We start from the raw sequence: 16,233 nt of genomic DNA, 5'->3' as shown, positions 1-16,233 counted from the left end.
CTGTCATTATTTTCATTGTGTGTATATAAGAGGGTTATACCCATTTATGGGTTATAATTGTCCTGGCCATTCATCAATCTACACAGGTGAATTATTTTCTGATCAAGTCAAACATGGTTCCACACGCTGGCAACACCAGGACCTGTGAGCACTAAGGCCCTCATTCAGAGCTGTACGCTCTGAGAAGAGCGCACGCTCTGAATGAGGGCCGCCCTCCATAATTATGGAGCGTCCTCCTGGACGCTCGTATAGCTGTGGGTCACCACCCACAGCCTATACGAGCGTGCAGTTTGATGGCCGCGATGGTCGTGACCATCGAAACTGCGAGCCGGAGCCTGCGGTTGAGGTTTTCAACCGCAAGGCCCGGAGTGATTTTGGCTCTATCAGAGCCAAAATCACTCCCACTGACATCACTAGTGATTTCAGTGGGCCAGCTTCTGACGGTAGCCGTTCCCTTGGGAACGCCCCCGTCAGGGAGGCACGCCCACCAAAGGGGGCGTGCTGTCAATCAACATCGACAGCACGCCCCCTTTGATCAGACACAACGAGCGAAGGAAAGTCCTTCGCTCGTCGCGTCTGGAGCATGCGCACGACGGAGCTCCCGCCGTCGTGCGCATGCGCAGTGCACAACATCGACCCACTTGCGAGCGGACAGCCACTCGCGAGTGGGTCTGAATCAGGCCCTAAAGCTCTCTTAGGCCTATACCACCCTAAGTGTTACAGTTTCCACTGACGCCTTTCACATGGTTTCTAGAGTCAGTCAGGAGCAAAGCAGACATTTGCCGCGCAAGGACAATAAAGCAGACACTTGCCACACAGGCTAATACCGCTGTGTTTAGAATGACAGAAGAACTGCCAAACCACTGGGTACAATGCAGATTACCTGGCAGCAGGTGTGCATGGACACCAGGGAATTATTACAGCCACTCATCACACCATTTGCTTACCTTACACTTTTTGCGTTTCGAACCCATGGTTGTATCAATGCAAAATAAAGGTCACCAGTTGGCATGGAAAGCCTTACTTGAGAAGTAAACCTGCTCTCTGGGCTTACAAATGCAGGAGTTGCCATGTATTAATGTTCAGGTAAGTAATTCCCTGCCTAACTCCTTTTACATCATTATTATATATTGCGAATGATTAAATATCTGTTAAATGCTGTGTAATATGTATGTGTCATATTTTAAAAAAAGGCAATTACTATTATGTGAAAGATGTGAGGTAAGGCCATTGTCATGCAACCATCAACAAGCTAAAGTCCATAAACTGTTGGCTGCAGATGCTGCCACCATGTCCCACCATGCTTGGAATATTTTACTTCATATACACCAAACATAAGATCTGTCCTACCATTTGCTTTAGCCATGTAACATGTAATTTGTGGATCTTGGATAATACCCTATAAGCAACATTCAGAGATCTAGACCTAGCGAGCACATCCGTTAAGCAACCTAAGCTGCCGCCTACACTGCCCAGTGGCCACTGATTTGTAGGGTTTGGGGGGTTATTTTCCATGTACTGTACATTTACGGATTTATTTTATGTATTGTTTCTTAGCACAGAGAAATATAATGTTCTGTTCGGAGGAGCACCCATACCCATCACCACACAGACATCAAAGGAAACAACTGGGAAAAATGGGGCACTAATGAAGTGCTGTACAACAACAACAAAAATACACAGAGATAAACACAGACATAACGGCAGAAAGGAAAAGGATAATGAATGAGTCCATGTCTACCACAAGTACCTCCAGTGTTTCATTCTGAGAATTGTAGCGAGGACATAGTCTTATTAGACTTGTAGCTCCATCAAGAACGTCACACAGTTCCTTCAAAAAGACTCCACAAAAAGGAACAACCTTACAGCCTGGTATATTCAGTGCTCTGTTCACCACTTTCCTGTAGTCCGAGGACAGTTCATGCTGAGCCATGGCATCCTTTAGGCTTCTCATTGTTTCTATGTCACTTTGATCCATGAATTGCCACATTTTCAACACTTTCCTTGACCTAGTAATAATAATAAAAGTACAAAAATAATTATCCACATTGCTCTGTGTACATAAATCAATAGGGGTGCAGTTATAATCCAGGCTGTGGGGATGCCAGCGCTATGAACACGGTAAGCATTAGTTACTGCAAAGTTAGGTTTAGGGTTAGGCCCTAGGGGGAGGAATAAGGTTGTGGGGGGGGGGGGGGGAGGCTGCAAGGGGGGTTAGGGATATGCTGCAAGGGGGAGGGTTAGGCTCTGGGGTAGAGGGGGGTAGGGTTAGGCTGCAAGGGGGAAGGGATGGGGGTGGGTACTTACCTAGTTAGGTCAGGATTCTGACTGTCGAGATGCCGCTGTCAGTATTGTGATCACTGGCATCCTGACTGCCAGAATCCCGTACCCAACAACCCATCCAATATACCATAGGCATGCTGCCGCCATTTCCTTGTGCTCTCAAAATTCATGAATTTAAATTGCATTTACTTTAAATACATTTAAAGCATACCTTAAATCAATTGAGCATGTGTGCATGGAATTTAATATTTCAAAGCTTTTATGTGGTGACTTAAAAAAATAATACATAAATGTTGCTGCATACAATGCAAATACCAAACAGATGACCACAGTTCTCAAAAGCTGGTACATGTGAGCATCGGATCTATGAATTTCAAAAACCAGTGTGTGCACTTGGTTGAGGACATTTCATGCCAGCACTGAAGGCTGAGAAACATCATATATATTTGTCCCATAGGTTAAAAACACTGTGACATGTCATGCAGATGATTGCTGGCTAGCTCTGCGCACGCTAAACTGCACCAATAATGTTTTCCATTCTTTCAACTACTTCACTAGCATTAAAATTTACTTTAACTACACTTAATATTTTAAAAGTTTAAACACAACTGCTTTAAGCATGTAAACATTATGACCTCTTCAGGTTATTTCCAAACAGTCCACTGAAGTCTGTAACTGCATGGCTATTTAAAAACCCTCCCTGACACAGTGCCAGCTGATGTTTATAACAGCTGCTTTCACCTCTCCTCAATTAAGAAAGTACCTGAGGCCTGCCAGAAATTCCATCACAGCATTGTAATTGCCCACGTTCCAGCAACACTTCGCTATGTGCACCAAGTGGGAGAAGACTTCTCGTTTCTCCTCCATAGACCCTGCAGCAAGGATCAGCCAGGTCACCCATGCACTAACCTGGGAACGGAACAATTAAACAATTAACACATTTTGCAGAAGCATGTTGCTTTGGGCAAGCGCCTTACCAATATTCTTACTCTATATCCCAGTATTATAAATTCCATATAGTACTTATTTTTTTTTTTTAGAGATGTGCTACAGATGTGTTTTAAACAAGAATTCATTAGACCTGGAGCATTGTTTATATTACTAGTTATATTTTTATTTGGTATATATTTTTTTATAACTGTACCAATAAAGATAAACATATATTATACATAGCAATGTTGTTGTCCATTTATAGTCAAATTTTTGAATACACTCTGTCCAACTACCGATCCATTTGTCTACAAACTACTCGAGTATATTGTTTACAACGGCCTTATTGCCTTTCATTCCTTGACCGTTTTCAGTCTGGCTTCCATTCTCTCTACTCCTGCCCTCACAAAAGTCAGCAATGACCCTCTTGCAGCCAAATCCAAGGGCCACTACTCTCTGCTCATTCTCCTTGTCCTCTCAGCTGCTTTTGACACTGTGGACCACCCTCTACTCCTGCAAATCCTTCACTCCCTTGGTTTACGTGACACTGCCCTCTCCTGGCTGTCCTCCTACCTCTCTGATCATTCCTTCTGTGTCTCCTCTCATGACTCCTCTCCCCCCCCCCACTTTCACTTACAGTAGATGTTCCTCGAGCCTCTGTTCTTGGACCTCCCCTATTCTCCCTCTATACGTCCTCTCTATATGAACTCACAAGCTCCTTTGACCTCCAATATCATCTCTATGCTGATGATACTCAGATCTACCTTTCCTCCCCGGACCCCCCCACACTTCTCGCTCATATCTCCAACTGTCTCTCTGCTATCTCTTCCTGAATGGCTCAGAGCTTTCTTAAACGTAATATGTCTAAGATTGAGCTGATCATCTTCCCACCCTTCCGCATAACCGCACTTACCACAATTTCATTATCAATTGGCGGCACAACTATCTCCTCTAGCCCCAAAGTGCGCTGTCTTGAAGTTATCCTGGACTCTTCCCTCTCCTTCAAACCACACATCCAGCACCTCTCGCAGTCCTGCCATTTCCAGCTCAAAAAATATTTCCAAGATCAGACCCTTTCACTCCCAGGATACTACTAAAACCCTCATCCACTCACTGGTCATCTCCAGATTGGACTACTGTAACCTTCTCCTATCTGGCCTACCTGACTCTCACCTCTCTCCAATCCAATCTGTTCTCAATGCTGCTGCTCAGCTCATCTTCATCTCCAAATATTCTACCTCTGCCCCTCTCCTACAAGCCTTCCACTGGCTCCCTTTGCCTTTCAGAGCCCAATTAAAGGTCCTTACACTCACTTACACAGCCCTCACCCATTCCTCTCCCATTTACATCTCTGACCTAATCTCGCTCCACACTCCCGTCCGCCCTCATTGCTCAACAAATATACATTGCCTCTCCTGCCAACTGATTATTTCCTCCCATCCTGCCTCCAAGATTTTCCCCATGCTGCACCCTACCTCTGGAACTCTTCCTATCAGACTCTACACCTCTCCACAAATCTTCAAATGGACTCTCAAGACCAATTACTTCATCAATGCCTTCCAGCTCTCATCCTAACTTGCTACTACATGCTCCTTCCTCCCTGTCTACCCCATCTGTGTCACACCTGTTTGTCTGCCCGCCCCTTTAGAATGCAAGTTCTCAAGAGCATGGCCCTCTATCCTCTTGTGCTTCTCCTTACTTATACTGTCATCTCCTCACTCAGGCACCTAACACCTGGTTGCTTATGCCCTGTTGCTTGAGTGTTATGATCACTAATGCAGCAATGTATATAAATCTTGTCCCTGTCCTGCATACTGTAAGTCACTTGTTGCTTGTTCACTTATTTGTCTATGTACTTTATAAGGCTCTGCGGAACACTTGTGGTGCCAAATAAATAAAGGATAATAATAGCAATAATAAATATTTTATAGACATAGGGGCTTATGTTATAGTGTGCAAGCTAGTGTTGCTGACTGCCACTTTAAAAACGGGAACACTCGCATGAATGCAATCATTTTAAAGGCAAATCCAAGCTGGTTTTGACTTCAAAATGGTTGCCTCTTTAAAAATACGGGAACACTTGCATGGATTCCTGCAGCGTTACTGGCTCGCACCCCAATATTTTAAAAGTGCTCATCGGTTTGTTTGTGCACATGATACATATATATATATATATAGGCATTTCCAGTTTGAAGGACACTGATGCAATACATTGGATTTTTATATTTACACAATTGATCATCCTGCTATAACATTAATATACAAGGCAAGCACATAAAACTAAACAAACAGCTGGCGTGCTAAAAATATTCAACTGCAATAACAAGCATATAAGCTGCAAATGTTCTGAAAATAGTCCTACCATTGTTGAATAAAATATTTTTGAGAAAAAAAAAAATGTTGGCACCATTTGATCATTACTTGTAAATAATTGAGAAAAGAAATGAGAGAGGCGTTAATATTTTTCAGGGCATGTCAGAAGAAAAGCCCCAATGTTAAGTATTAGCAGGACAGTCTAAAACAAAGGAACACATTATTTCAATGGCATCATTCACTTATTTTTATGGGAAAAGAACCAAAACACTATCTGAATGTTTAGTAAGGCTTGTGTTCTTAAAGAATAATAATTTTACCCTTTTAAGGAAAGCCAATGCCTTAGTTCAGTTCTATGGCAAGCATACACTCTCATGTCTTTCTTTACGATTTTGGAAAGGAACTGAAACATTATGAGTTTCATCATAAAATAGAAGATTGTTGTGAACTAAAGGAGTGCCTGCTGAACCCCTCTGTTCCCTTTCCAACCCTTTTACCATAGATATATCACAAGTGCACCTATATAAACAGTGTTTGTTGGGATTTTCTATGCTGGACTAGAAACTAAACGTTTTATTACGTGGATTGTTTTATATTATTTATCTGTTGGTGCTTTAAAAATAAACTATTTCTGTGCAACAAATAGCACTACCAAAAGTATTTATTATTATGATCCTGTAGACCTTGAGCGCTCTACGCCTTGTGCAGACTTCTATTAGCTAGTGTCTAGCATATTAAAATGTGTCAAACTGCTTCACTACTTAAATGAAATTCTCTGACAACACCATAATTCACCAGCCCGAGGTACACTGCCACGGGTTCCTAAATGTCACATCTGTCTGTGATATGTAAGGCTCCCTAGGACAGAGAATGCATCTTCACACTATGTTATTACTCGTGGACAAAGCACTTTTATTTATTAATATTGCCAGACAATGTGACTGAAGAGGTAATACCGTAAAGGCCCCCATACGCATTGCGATATGAACCTTGCGACGTGACGGCCGATCCGATGGCTGACATATCGGGTCGTCCCCACACACGGAGCGATCTGCTGCCCGACATGCCGACATATCACATTGTACTGAAAAGATCGTAGATCTCTCTGCAAAACCATCTGATCTGCGATCCAACTAGACGACGGCGAGGACACGCATTGGGGTTGCAGAACACAGAAAATACACCTATTTTCAAACGATTGTTCTGTCCAACCTGTCGTAACTGGCCATATCGTGTAAAAAATCGTCCCATGTATGGGCACCTATACACTATTGTGGCAGTCAAGCCAACAGCCCTTCTTAGTGTGCCCAGTCCAGTGTCCTCATTCACCTAGACTTAATATGCAATGTAGTGCGAGATACAAAAATAAAACACAGTAGTGATACTACTGATGGAGCGCTACTTAAAAGGTATATTAATACAATAAAAAGCAGCTGTAAATGAGAGGGTAGTCAATCCTCAAATAGAGAAAACCATATAACAACAAACTAAAAACAGCGCTCAATAGAAGCTAAAATTTTAAATATTTAATATATTACCATGGAATACAATCCAATACAATCTTCTATTGAGCGCTGTTAGTTTGTTGTTATAATGTAGTGCATGATGCCTGACTTTCTTGCATCTTTTTTGCCTGAAAATGTATCTTAGGGCCGTATTCAATTAGACGCGAAAAGTGCTGTTTGGAGAAAAGTTTCCGCGGATTCGGACTGTCCGCCTGTTTGCAAAGTATCTCCATATTCAATGCATTGTAATAGGCGAAAAAGTATCTCGTATGAATAGCAGGAGAAAAAAAGTGCAAAATCGTTATTGGGGTGCAAATGTGGGGAAATGATGCAGAACCCTTGGGGCAGCCCCCCAAAAGACAAATCAACCAAAAAAACTACCTCAGAACACCCCAAACAAGTACTTTCGTTTTGGGAGGCATAAAAAAAAACTGGGGGGACAACTAAAAAAACTAGCAAAATAGACTTCTTGGGGCGCTGTAAAGAGGGGCCAAGTGATTTTGGGATTGCAGGTGCATGTATGAGGGTGGTTTTTCACTTTCTTTAAAAGTTCACTTTAGAGACTTAAAAATATGCTAGCACCCATTTTCAAGTACCCCAAATTTGACTGGACTACTTGTTTTCACAAAAAATACAGCTTTACGCCATTCTTCACCACTTTTACAAAGACGCTAATAAGAAGCAATTTAAACTACTTAAGGACCACAAACACTTTTATTAGGGCTATTAGTACACATCTACATTGAATCCTTATGTTAGTGCATCTTTTTTGGGGGTACAGACTGAACTCCCCACTTCTGATAGTACTTTCCGCCTGTTCCGCATTCTCCGCTTTTCGTTTTCGCATGTTTAGAAATTGAATAGGGCGAAAAGCGAGGACGTGCGCGAAAAGTTTCTGCCTCTGAAACAGGCGAAAGAGGCGGAAAGTCGGACCTTTTCCGACTTTTCACCTCTAATTGAATACAGGCCTTAGTCGCAAACTGCTTTAAACATCTGTATTTGGCTTCTTCCCCCTAGCTTTGTATGTTGGGTGAATCTAGAGAACAATTAGATGCAAGATCCACAACATGCTGGGAAAAATTACTGATTTGCAGCAAGATTATCTATGTCCATTGGATAATCTATGAAAGTTAAAAAGGAACTCTTCATTCCTTCCTGATTTTCAAGTAATATTACTGGCATTGTCTTGAAGAATGATCACATCTATATTGAAAACGGTCTTCTGGAGCCATTTCAAGGCCTTTCACAGAGCCAAAACATTTATGCAGCTGAAGGAAAGAGTCTTCTGATGTTCTTGCCATGGGTCTCAACTGAAAACCTTTTCACAATCCTAATACATTTGCATACTTAATAATGATTTTCTAATATTAGATGGACCATGTAGTATCATATATTCCAAATTTTCACTGTTGATATAGAGCATTCTGCATTACCAGATACCAATGGTCCAAAATAAGGGCTGTTGACCATATTTGGAGGCCAAAATGATAATAATGACTATTAGTGTAAGATTATTTTTTTCCAAATTTATTATTAGGTTTTTTTTTTCCAACAAAGAAATAAAAGTACTGTATACATCATCAACACACAATGATAGAATTGTACTAGTGTAAGATTGAATCTTCACCTCTGTATAGTTATCTTCACCTCTGTATAGAAGCACTAGAGCAGAGAGCGACCCCCCCCAAGGCAGGATAGAGGAACTGCATGGGTTGTGATAGGTGCAGGGTGCTAGAATGAACACTATATAGCTACACACACAGAAACTCAGGATTCAGTTTTTAGATCCAAGATCCGAATTTACAGGCAGACCCTAGCCTGGACTCTGTTCTACTCGGAACCCCAAAAGTGATACGAGCCGGGACTCGGATTTACTCAAAGCCCCAAAATTTGGGTGTGTTCAGTTTTCAGCAAAACTGCTCATCTCTAATATATAGAGTATACAACATTTGCATTTAATACCATACTGTATTATCAGTGGTATACATAATAATGCACAGACTCATAAACACCACTAGTTTACAGAGACTGATATACAAATACACCAGGTGAGATATTGCTCTCTTTGTTTTTTTATATGAAACTATATATATGTATGTATTTGGTTTTAACATATTGATCCTGATTAGACTCCGGGATTTGATTTATTTAATAAATACAGACGTGTCCTCACACATCTATCCTCAATAGGCTACAAGGCACGAGATGCCTGGAACAAGTAAGCCGCCAGGTCCTGTGCATCTGTGCTAGCGCCAGGCGTCTTTTCTGACAAAAATTAATCTTAATCACAATGCGATGTGACTAGGACGCACCAGGAGATTGCACTGATTAATTTTATATGTGACACTTTTATATCTGTGTACAACTGAGCCTTTATACATTGCACAACAGAACTTGGAGCAGAGAAAAGCTGCAGCCACTGCATGGTAGCACTTCATACACAGATTCAGAGACTCAGTCACACACAGATATACAAGTGTTGCATATCAAATTAATCAGCAGTCTCCTGGTGCGTCCTAGTCGCAATGCATTGCCACAAAGATACATTTTCGATAAATAAGACGCCCGATGCTAACAGAGTCGCATGGGACACTGCGAGCCGAGAGGGTCTGTTTGGTGCGACTGCAGCAAGGATGTATGAAGACACATCTGTATTGTGTTTTTTTTCCCCATAGAGCATTGTTTGTGATTGACTCCTCATAGAACCCAGTCAAGAACATGAGTGCTCCTCATTTTCTATTGGTTTCTTTTTTGGAGAGGAGTTAAGCCCTGAACTTGTGGCCCTGCTAACTTTTTGCACTGGCAGGGAAAAATACCAGAAACACTTTCGGACTGAAATTGTTTATACCTAACAAATTATTTTATTGTTACCATAAAAATTAAACTATATAGAGCTCACCTTATTGTGTGTATTGTAGTATATTCAAAACTAAATCTGATAGACAGATTCACTTGTTGAATAAGATAATAAAACCAGCTCACACTCACCTTTTGAGGTTGGTGTGTTTTAATTGCTAATTGTAAGTATAAGATGTTGACAGTAATATTTTAGTATAAATATAAATACATTTTATTTGAGCTCATATGGATACATTAAGACAAACAGACCAACACAAATAACATAAGGAAGGGTAGTGGTGAGAGGGAGGGGTGAAAATGGATTGGGAAATACAAAATATGGAATTTATTTTTACTAGTTGCCTTGAAGTTGTTAGAATAGGAGGGCGTTACTGCGCACTCTAATATGGCTACACCAGGGATGATGCTTCATTCCCTTACCAAGATGGCTGCCTAAGTTACTACTGACATAGTAGGAGACAAAAGTCTCCCCCTTAGCTCCAAGAGTCACCGCTACCCATATGAAGCTCTACTTCATGCCTCAACCAGTGTAACAGCGAATACGGCTCTACCTTCAATTATCAATAAACTTTATCAAGAAACTACACTGGTTAAGCCACAGGACTTGTAATTGGGTCAAATAAAATTCAGCTGGGATGTACTTTACTCTGCTAAACCACCGCTGTACAAATATATTCCCAAAACAAGTATATTATACCCCATTAGACTCTCCACCTCTTTGCAATCCTTCAAAAGGGCTCTCGAGACCCACTACTTTATCAAAGCCTTCCAGCTCTCATTCTAAGGCTGGGTACACACGTAAAGATTTTATGTCCAACCATCCAACTAGTTGATTGGTTGGAATGAAAATCTGGTAACGTATGGGAGTAAATGATAAACGGAAATTTGCTCCTAAATGCCAGAAAACAGATGAAAATGGTCGTTCAGACAAGTTTGTTAAATGTTTGATCTAAACAATTTGTTCAAACAACAGTTTTTGTCCATTTTCCGGCATTTAGGAGCAAATTACTGATTGTCATTTGCTTTCATAATTTACCAGATTTTCATTCCAACCAATCAACTAGTTGGATGGTTGGACAGAAAATCTCTGCGTGTGTATGCAGCTTAACTCACTGCTGCATGCTCCTTCCTCCCCATCTGTGTCAAACCTGTTTGTCTTCCCCTCCCTTTTAGAATGTAAGCTCTTACGAGCAGGGCCCTCTACCCTCTTGTGCTTCTCCCTACTTTAGTTTCATCTCCTTCTTACTCACCACTAGGGCACCTAACACTTGGTTGCGTATGCTCTTTTGCTTATCTGGGTGTTATGGTCGGTAATGTAGCAATATATATTATCCATGTCCTGGTCCTGTATTGTATTGTTCTGTAAGTCGCTTGTCAACAATTTGTTTATGTACTTTGTAAGACGCTGCGGCACACTTGTGGCGTCATATAAAAAATAGATAATAATAATAATCAATCAATTATGGACAAAATACACATTCTCCTTTAAAGAAAACTCCTCAAAGCATTACTTAAATATATCACCAGTTGTTTCCAGCAGCTAAGACTGCAGTATTATGGAGCATACACACGGTCAGATTTGTCAGATCTGTCAGATGAACGATTGAACCATTTGAACGATTTTACCAAAGAATTGAACGATTTAAACGATTATGACTGCATTAAAATGAATGGAATCGTCCAAGTCTGACTGCAAGCACATAAGATGTCAGATATCGTTATCTGACCATCGGGAACGCGCATCGTTCATGCATGTCAGATTTTCCTTCAGATATGAACGATTTTTTAAATAGTTATCGTTCAGATCTGAAGAAAAATCTGACCGTGTGTATGCACCATTAGAGGTTACTAGCAGCACAATGAAAATTTACCTCTGTTTTCAGCATCCCAATGTTCAGGCATCATGCCACAGAGGTAGAAGTTACTTTTGGGGTAAACAAAACAATAGGAAATTCATAAATTGTGTTCAAACTCCACCTGTCTCTTTTTCCATCCATATTTAAAATAATAAAAGTGTCATCAAAAACACGCATTCAAGAGCTCAGCAGCATCTGCATTAGGATATCTGTCCCCAAGGCTAATAATAAGGATAACAGTAGACCATAACACATAGGGGTCTTCAACCTTTGGCCCTCCAGCTGCTGTGGAACTACACATCCAAGCATGCCCTGCCACCGTTTTGATATAACAGCATGCTAACACTGTGGTAGGGCATCCTGGGATCTGTAGTTCCACAGCAGCTGGAGGGCCAAAGGTTGAAGACCCATGCAGAGAGCATGTGATTGATGGTCATCATTGAATATACTTTGTTGACTGAATAAAAAAGGGGCTCACATTGTGGCTCCAGAAATTCCAGGAAATACTGCAAACAAGGACCTCAAAGTAATGTACTGTAAAAAGCCAATATCGTATGTAATGCCATATCAAAGCTCACCTAATATTCATAGCATTTAGTCAAATTCAGCATGTTCTCAAACAATTCCAGAGATCCAGTATGTAAATAAAAAGGAGAAGAAAAATGAAAGAAACAAAAAACCCAACAATAGTGCACTTTGTGTAAATATAGTCCTGATTGAGTGGATTATGGCAATTTATTTTAGGTGAAAAGCTGCTCCTTAGACTATGCAGAAAATTATTTTATTTATAAAATATATCTATATATCTATATCACAGGGGCTCTGCACTCACCATAATAACTAACCATGTTGCACCCCATATCTAGGAATGGTGAGTGCCGTGGATTAGTGCTTTTTGCTTATTTAATTTTTTTAATTAATCATTTTGTGATCACATTTTCTCATGCACCTCTTTTAACCTGTTTAATCTAACTTGTGTCAGCTGTGAGATTTAAACCTTGATAGCATACCCTGAGTTTAATACTAATGTGATAGCTATTTCCATGTTATATTTCTGAGTAAGATAGTAGGGACAAACTGGGGTCCCGTGACGAGGACTGCAAGCTTAAATGCATTGATCAATTCATGAACCAAAACCCCACAGTTTATTATTATTTATTATTATTGTAGTTATTATGGTGAGTGCAGAGCCCCTGTGATTTCTATTTAAACAATGTGGTCACATACCCAGGCCCGCCAAGAGCCATGGCAGGCCCAGGTAACAGGGGGTGTGGCCTAATCGTGGGAGGCGTGGCCACGCCCCCTTCGGGAAAAAATATTCAGCGCTGTGCGCTGGCGATGGCTGCGCTCTGAGCCCCCTTAGCCAGCGCAATAGGAGATTGCTATGGCTGCAGACTACCACTGCCAGGCCCCTCAGGAAGCCCGGGCAATTTGTACCTGCTCTCCCTGCACATACCATGTTGCACCCCAAATCTAGGAATGGTGAGTGCTGTGGATTAGTGCTTATTATATATATATATATATATATATATATAATACATTTTGTAAGTATGATAAAAAAAAATGTGTTTTTGAACAGTACCATCTCAAATTCAATAGATTTGAGGAGTGAAGGTTACTCACCTAAATCACATCTTTATCAGGGTTTCTCCAATAAATAAAATTGTGGATGAACGGATAGCAAGTAACTCTATTCTACAAATACATTAAAAAGCACAAATTCTGCAATACGACTTTAAACTACAAACATTTAGCAGACAATATCCTCACATAAGGATGTATAAACTACGTTTTTTAGGTTGCAGCAATTGCAGAATAATAAAATCCCTCTATAGACCACTTTGTCTCACAGGTGGGCTGCCAGCTTCATCAGGGTTTTAAGGAGCAAAGAACAGTTACCTGATATATACTGTTATCTTCCACAAAATGGGAAAATACTCAATTAAAATAGTAGAGTTTACTTTAATAAGAAATAAATATTTTTTTCTGCAGCAATTTTCCACTACTTTAAATCACTTTCTAGACATTGCATTGTTTATTCGCAGAACTGAGGCTGAGATGCAGAGAAAAAAAGCACAGCTACAAGTCGCTGATTAACAGCAGTGACTACGGTGTGTGTCTGCTAACTGGCAAATACCATTGATTTCAGTAGGGCTGCAACGTCCAGTAACAACTTATTGCTGCATTCAATCACTGTCAACAGCAATGACCAGCGAATCACTAGACAGATGGAGCAATGTTTAGCATTACTGCCTCACAGCACTGAGGTCATGGGTTTGCTTCTCACTAACGGCTCTAACGGTGTGGAGTTTGTATATTCTCCCTGTCAGGGCCGGACTGGCCATCGGCCACTTCTGGCATATGCCAGAAGGGCCGATGGCTCATTAAGATTTCACGGAGCTGGAAGGGGTGGAGGCGTGTATGGGCCGGCGGCGGCTGTGCTGGGCCAAAAAGGACAGGGGCGTGCCGCGAGGCCAGCCCTCTTGCATTTACCACGCCACCTTCTACACGGAAGTGCAGGGCGGACTGCCAGGCCTGATATACAGCCCCAGTCCATCCCTGCTCCCTGTGCGTGGGTTTCCTCTGGGTACTCCGGGATCCTCCCACTTTCCAAAAATATACTGGTAGGCTAATTGGCTCCCCCTCATTAACTTAACCCTAGTGTGTGTGTGTGTGTATGTGTGCATGTGATAGGGAAAATAGATTGTAAGCTCCACTGGGGCAGGGACTGATGTGACTGGACAAATATTCTCTGCAAAGTGCTGCGGAATATGTGTGCGCTATATAAATAACTTGTAACAAATAAATAATAATTACTGGTGTGATAAACTCTATTACCATTTAATGGATATCTGTGAAAACATTTTTGCAGCAAATTTCAGCTGTGATTCTCACTGACCTAATCATTGCAGAAAACATCTGGTCTGAAGATTTTAGTATTTACATTATTCATCGTAGCTCTGATTGTTTTAAACAATCCCTCAAATGTGGAGAACAAGCACTTATGCTCTTATTCTCAGAGGAAGGAGGTCCATTTCCTTATTTCCCACGAGTCTTCCTCCTGAGACTGCAAAGTCCTTTTATATTGTCTGGTCATCCGGCAGATCGTACACACTGCATGATGTGCACCACATCGTTCACAACATCTTCCCATCTGACATGCAGCACAAACGATGAGAAGATGCGATGAACGCACTCACGTCAACGCGAGATTCAGCATGCACACTATGCAATGTGAACGATAGGTTGGGAAAGTGGAGGTGTTGCCCATTAGCAACAAAACATATACTAGCTAACACTTACCTAGTACAGTCTAAAAAATAATAGTTCGAAACGGATGGGTTACTATAGGTAGGACCTCCACTTTTCCTTTTTAGCTTTAGTATGTAAATCTAACCTCTAATGACTGGTAACCTAAATGTGAGTGATTATTGGTATTAAACGTAATGAGGGAGGACATGAAGTACTGCAATATACTCATCAGTCCAGTCACTACACCAAACACAACTGACGTGTGCTGTCCCTTCACAACATTAACGTACAGCATTGTATGACACAAAATTGCAATTCCGAAACTTGATATGATAATGCCCACAGAAAAAGAAACATTAACTATGGGTCCCGAATATTACTGAAATCATCTATATACGTGGGTGTATGAGCTATGAAGCATAGAAGACTGGATAAGACCGTTGCGGTCAAAATCGTGAACAATAAGTACTCAAGATGCTAGACACCAACTACAGTACATGCAATTTTTCCAAATAAACTATAGTGTCACCTATTGTTCTACTGCAACAAACTTCAAAAATTCATGGAAATTTCTTCTGATCTTACACATAATGTAGCAGAAATATATATATATATATATATATATATATATATATAGAGGATGTGCTTTACTGTCAAAAGGCCTGCTTCTGAGAATGACGCTAGTGCAGCTGCGAATATGTACACAGCGGCTGTGTGACAATATACAAATGTCACAGCCGCCGGGATTTGTATTGAGAAACCCACGGGCGGCTTTGCAAATCCAAACGACTGCTTACAAAGACGCTGCTCGGTCGCAGATCTGCCAATTATCAGACTTCTGAGTAACCATGTGATCGCGCAAAATTGCTGCGGGAAGTGAGACGCCGGAGCAATTTTTACTGCATACGGGATCACAGTAGCAGGCAGAGGCACGCCCCCAAAAGCAGTCAAGACACACCTGCGTTTCAGTCGCCACCTCCCCGTTGCAGTCTTCAAACAGTCCCTATCTGTCAATCAATTCACAATTAAATCCTCACTGCGAGCGACAACGAAAGTGAAACCTTGACGAATGTGCTGTGCGACTCAGACGCAGGTGCAGATAACGGATAATTGCTCAAATGTGTAACCATCATCATTGCATAAATCTCTGAGTCATGCACAATGTCCTAAGGCTATGGGAGGAGAGTCCAATGTTCCACAGAGTGGAGAAATGATACTTTACGTCAGCTGCAGTG

At 41.2% G+C, this 16,233-nt stretch overlaps 1 protein-coding gene across 1 annotated transcript in view; it reads right to left on the bottom strand.

Moving 5' to 3' along the window:
- Window positions 1–16,233, bottom strand: part of PLCE1 (phospholipase C epsilon 1) — a 415,545-nt gene that overhangs the window by 111,928 nt on the left and 287,384 nt on the right. The window contains exons 6-7 of the mRNA XM_088476428.1: window positions 3,047–3,192; window positions 1,751–2,009 (exon numbers count right to left, since the gene is read on the bottom strand). Of these exons, the coding sequence (XP_088332554.1) occupies window positions 1,751–2,009; window positions 3,047–3,192 (405 nt within the window). The remainder of the gene's footprint in view (window positions 1–1,750; window positions 2,010–3,046; window positions 3,193–16,233) is intronic.

Source organism: Taudactylus pleione, unplaced genomic scaffold (genome assembly GCF_031769625.1).
Source record: "Taudactylus pleione unplaced genomic scaffold, aTauple2 ptg000016l, whole genome shotgun sequence".
Lineage (NCBI taxonomy): Eukaryota > Metazoa > Chordata > Amphibia > Anura > Myobatrachidae > Taudactylus > Taudactylus pleione.
The sequence above is the reverse complement of the archived record's forward strand: the minus strand, read 5'-3'. Positions and strand labels throughout refer to the sequence as shown.